This window comes from Glycine max, chromosome 18 (genome assembly GCF_000004515.6).
Source record: "Glycine max cultivar Williams 82 chromosome 18, Glycine_max_v4.0, whole genome shotgun sequence".
In the NCBI taxonomy this organism is placed as follows: Eukaryota; Viridiplantae; Streptophyta; class Magnoliopsida; order Fabales; family Fabaceae; genus Glycine; species Glycine max.
This window is the reverse complement of record NC_038254.2, coordinates 7680463-7684621: the sequence shown is the minus strand read 5'-3', so window position 1 is coordinate 7684621 and position 4159 is coordinate 7680463. Positions and strand designations below refer to the sequence as shown.

At 35.6% G+C, this 4159-nt stretch overlaps 1 protein-coding gene across 1 annotated transcript; it reads right to left on the bottom strand.

The window, feature by feature from the left end:
- Window positions 1-1741: 1741 nt before the first annotated feature.
- On the bottom strand, window positions 1742-3904 carry LOC100777744 (cytochrome P450 71D10). Its single transcript, XM_026126828.2, has 3 exons — window positions 3896-3904; window positions 2808-3587; window positions 1742-2021 (listed from the first exon to the last, which is right to left on the bottom strand). The coding sequence occupies exons 1-3, from the start codon at window positions 3902-3904 to the stop codon at window positions 1809-1811; spliced, it is 1002 nt and encodes a 333-aa protein (XP_025982613.2). The 3' UTR covers window positions 1742-1808.
- Window positions 3905-4159: the final 255 nt, after the last annotated feature.

The window sequence follows — 4159 nt, the reverse complement described above, 5'->3', positions numbered from 1 at the left end:
TAGGTGAAGTAAATCAAGCCACTTTCATAGTGGCACTACATATATACCAATAAAATAACTTAATTAGGATAGTTAATACATGGCATGCATACTTAAATAGGTGACCTATTTATTTAGCTGGTGGTAAATAATAGGAATCAAGCATAGTCCATTTTTTCTTCTTGCAGTAAGCCCAAATGATTCCCTCATGTCAAATTCTTCAAGTTTGCTTCCATTAGGCAGCTTCCAATCAAAATGGTAAAGCAACTGAGCAAGTGGCAACTCAATGTCAGCTATGGCAAATGCAATGCCTGGACACACCCTCCTTCCAGCACCAAATGGAATAAACTCAAAATTTGTGCCTTTGTACTCTATTGAACTATCCAAAAACCTCTCTGACTTAAATGTCTCTCACTTAAATGTCTCAGCATTAGTCCAATATTTAGGCTCTCTTCCAATAGCCCAAGCATTGATGAGTGTTGACTCGTTGGCAAGTGTACCAAATTGTCACAAGTAGTAAAGTGTTCGGAAGTCCGAGTGTCGAATCCACAAAGACTTTGTTTGTATTTAGACTAATGCAAACCCAATTTACAAGCAAGAGATAATAAATTTAAAATAAAAAATAGAAAAAGATAGAAGATAAGAAAAGATAAAATTAGAAGATAAAGGAAAAGATAAAAGAATTAAAGATAAAATTAAAAGATAAAGAAAAAGGTAGAAGATTAGAAAAGTGAAAGAAAGAAAGATAAAAGATTTAGATAAAAAAAGATAAATTCAAGATAAGATAATGTTGAGAACTGACTTGCCTAACCTGCCTAGGATGTATGAGTTTATGATTTTTTCTTTAGCAATTCAGGTGATTCTATCCCACCCACATCTATTCATTTACTTGTCCCTGATGCCTCACGATAACAAGCATATTTTACCTATCTATCCCCCAAATACCTATCTAATTCTAGATGTTTGCTTTGACGCATGGGCATAATGCAATCACTCTATGCCTAGCAATGATTTTATTATGATATCTTTTTTTCTTGTTCTATTAGAAGTTATCCTCTTCCGAGCGTTTAACCCCTAAAACTAATGCACGCATATCTTCTTTAAATCTTATTTAGAAGTTACCCTGTCCCGAGCATCTAACCCCTAACAGAATATAAAGATGAGTATGCAAGATAAAAACAGAAAAGAAAATAGGAAAGAAAAACCTGGTATTGCATTGATAAATAGTGAAGAGTACATCATACATCGCATTGGCTTCTAGGCCTGCCAGGCCCTAACTAAGGGTTTAGCCACTCATGGCCATTGAGGGCTTTACAAAGAGAATGGGTGAAAGAGAGAGAGGGAGTAAATGAAACCCCTAGGAGAGGGTTATGTCGTGGTCTCTTTCCTTTGTACTGACTCTCTATTTATAGCTGTTGAAGTGGGCTTTGGGCCTTCGTAGGCGCGCTCAGCGCGACACCCCCTCGCTCAGCGCGTGTAGATCGCGCACTTAGCTCGCATGTTGCAGGCTTAGCGCGTGCTTCTGTTGGATCGCGGGCTTAGCGCGTGACGCGCGTATTGGGCTGGGCCTGCTTCAAATTTTCTTCTTTTTTTCAATTTTTCTGGCCTTTTTGCTTGTTACACCTCCAGTTTTTATATCTGCAACCAAAATTCAACAAAACATCAATTTTTAAATATTTAAGCGCAAATAACTGCTAAATAATTATTTTTAAAGACAATTTTACCTTATTTTCTATTATTAAAATACAATTATTTAGCAGTCATCAATGAGGACCCTTGTCCTAGCAGGAATTTCATATCCATTGATTTCACATTTTTCCTTGCTTTCTCTAGGTAGCAACATTGGTGCAGGAGGGTGTAGCCTCATTGTTTCTAAAGTATGTCAATTGGTCCAAGTCAGTCTCATCCACATGACCCTTACTATTGTACACCCTTCTCACCTCAGCTTGTGCTTTTTTCATCACCTTTGGATTTTTCACCATTTCTGACATGGCCCATTCCACAACTGCTGATGATGTTTCAGTTCCAGCACTAAAGACATCCAGCAAATTAATGGACCAAGGAAGTCTCATAAAATTTGATCAATATATAGTAGAAAATGCATTGAAAAAATTGTGTATGAAAATGAATTGCTAATGTTCTTTTTTTTTTTTTTTTATCAATACTTGAGTTGATGTCATGGGGATGTGATTTTGAACAATCTGACCCCTGCTAGTAATTAAATCGTGTTATTTCTTTTTGGTAAGTTCTTTAACACGCACAAAAAGCATTAACTAACATAAAACCAAAAGGGTAATAATTAATTTCGATTCAAGTTATTTTAGTGAAGTGCGCCTAATGTATACAAATACTACGCTTCCATGGAACGACATCAAACTAAGGTCACATAGCACGATGTATATATACGATGCATATTTCTCATAATAAATTCAAATTTGATTATTTTGTTTACAAAAAGGACATTCCAGCCAAACTCTCCTTACTTAATTATTGGAACCAAATTCCTGACCATAGACCACTGTCTAACATAAATTCAAACTCCTTGTATAAGGCACGTATTTTAAGAATAACACGAATACACATACAAACCAGGATGACACATTGAAGAAGAATAATGAGAAATTGAATCTAGTGACACCTAAAATGCATATGTGGCTACTAAAGACAATAATAGAAGAACTAAGATACAAAAAACTTAATCAAGACTTCAGAGTTTAAGCCGCATTAATTACATGAATTTGCACTTAAGTTTTTATAATAGATAAAAGATAGATAATAAATGTTGTATATAAGGCATGTTTTTTAAGAATAAATACACACATACTAACCAGGATGACTGCTTTAACATTGTCATCAGTCAATGGTGGATCCAGGGGAATGTCCTTGTTAGGCTGTTGAAAGCCAAGAAGAACATCAACCAAATCCTTTTGATCAGTATCAAACAATTGTCCTAATCTTCTCCTATTTTTGTGATCTTCAATGATGTTGTCCAATATGCCATCAATCTTCCTGAACAGTTTTTCAGATTTAGCCTTCACAACACTGAACATTTGAAGCCATGTAATGGAAGGATAGAGATCAGCAAGACAAAGTCCTCCAGAAAGGTGCACTGCTTCCTCAATGATGCATATAAACTCTTGCTGGTGTATGCACTTCTCACCAAGTGCTGCTCTTGCTGTTATTCCATATGTGAGTGAGTAAATCTTCTCACTGAGATTCACAACAAACCCTACACTTTGAGATATTGTTTTGATCAATGCTGATACCTCCTCTTCCCTTATGGACCTGAAACATTGCACGCGCTTGGAGGCTAATAGCTCTTCTTTGCACATCTTTCTTAGTTGCCTCCAATAGCTTCCACAGGGAGAGAAGGCAATGTCTTTGGCATTGTAAGCAACTTTGGCAACAAGTATTTGAGGCCTATTGGAAAAGATGATGTCATGTGTTTTCATAATCTCTTTGGCCATTTCCGGCGAAGAAACTATGATGTTTGATACCTCCCCTAGTTTTAGGTGCATTAAGGGTCCATACTTGGTGGCCAAGTTTCTTAGAACATGATGGGGCAGAGTTGAGCCAAAAAGTTGGTGCAAGTTTCCTATGAGAGGTAGCTTCCATCAGTGGCGAATCCAAGACCCTGAGTCAGTGGGGTGCAAATTATAAAAAATAAAATTAGTGGGTTTAATTATATAAATATAAATAAAATAAAATATAAAAATATAAGATTTTATTTACAAATTTAGTAAATTTTAAAAAATGAGAGGGAGTGCACACCCTCAGTTCAATGTAGGTCCGTCATTGGCTTCCATGGCCATGGGGGTAATAAATTGGTGGTGGAACTCTTGGATTTTGATATTTTCATTGTTTTATACAACACCAAAAGAAGGAGAAAGGTAAGGAAAACATGGAGAATGAAAACCTTATCCATGGTATTGGTGGGAGCGAGGACCCTAAGAGAAAGGCATAGTATATATGAAGTTATAAAGCACATAAAGAATTAAAGATCGTGAGCATGTGTTAAGTAATAAATGTTGATAATTGTCGTGTAGTATTGAAATGGTATATTTAATCTCTTTACTTATAAGTTTTCTTATTTTTTTTTAAAATTATCCTAATTATTAAGGATCTTTAACTCCCAGTGAAATGCCTATCTCTTTTCAGAAATATATTTTAAATTGTCTAT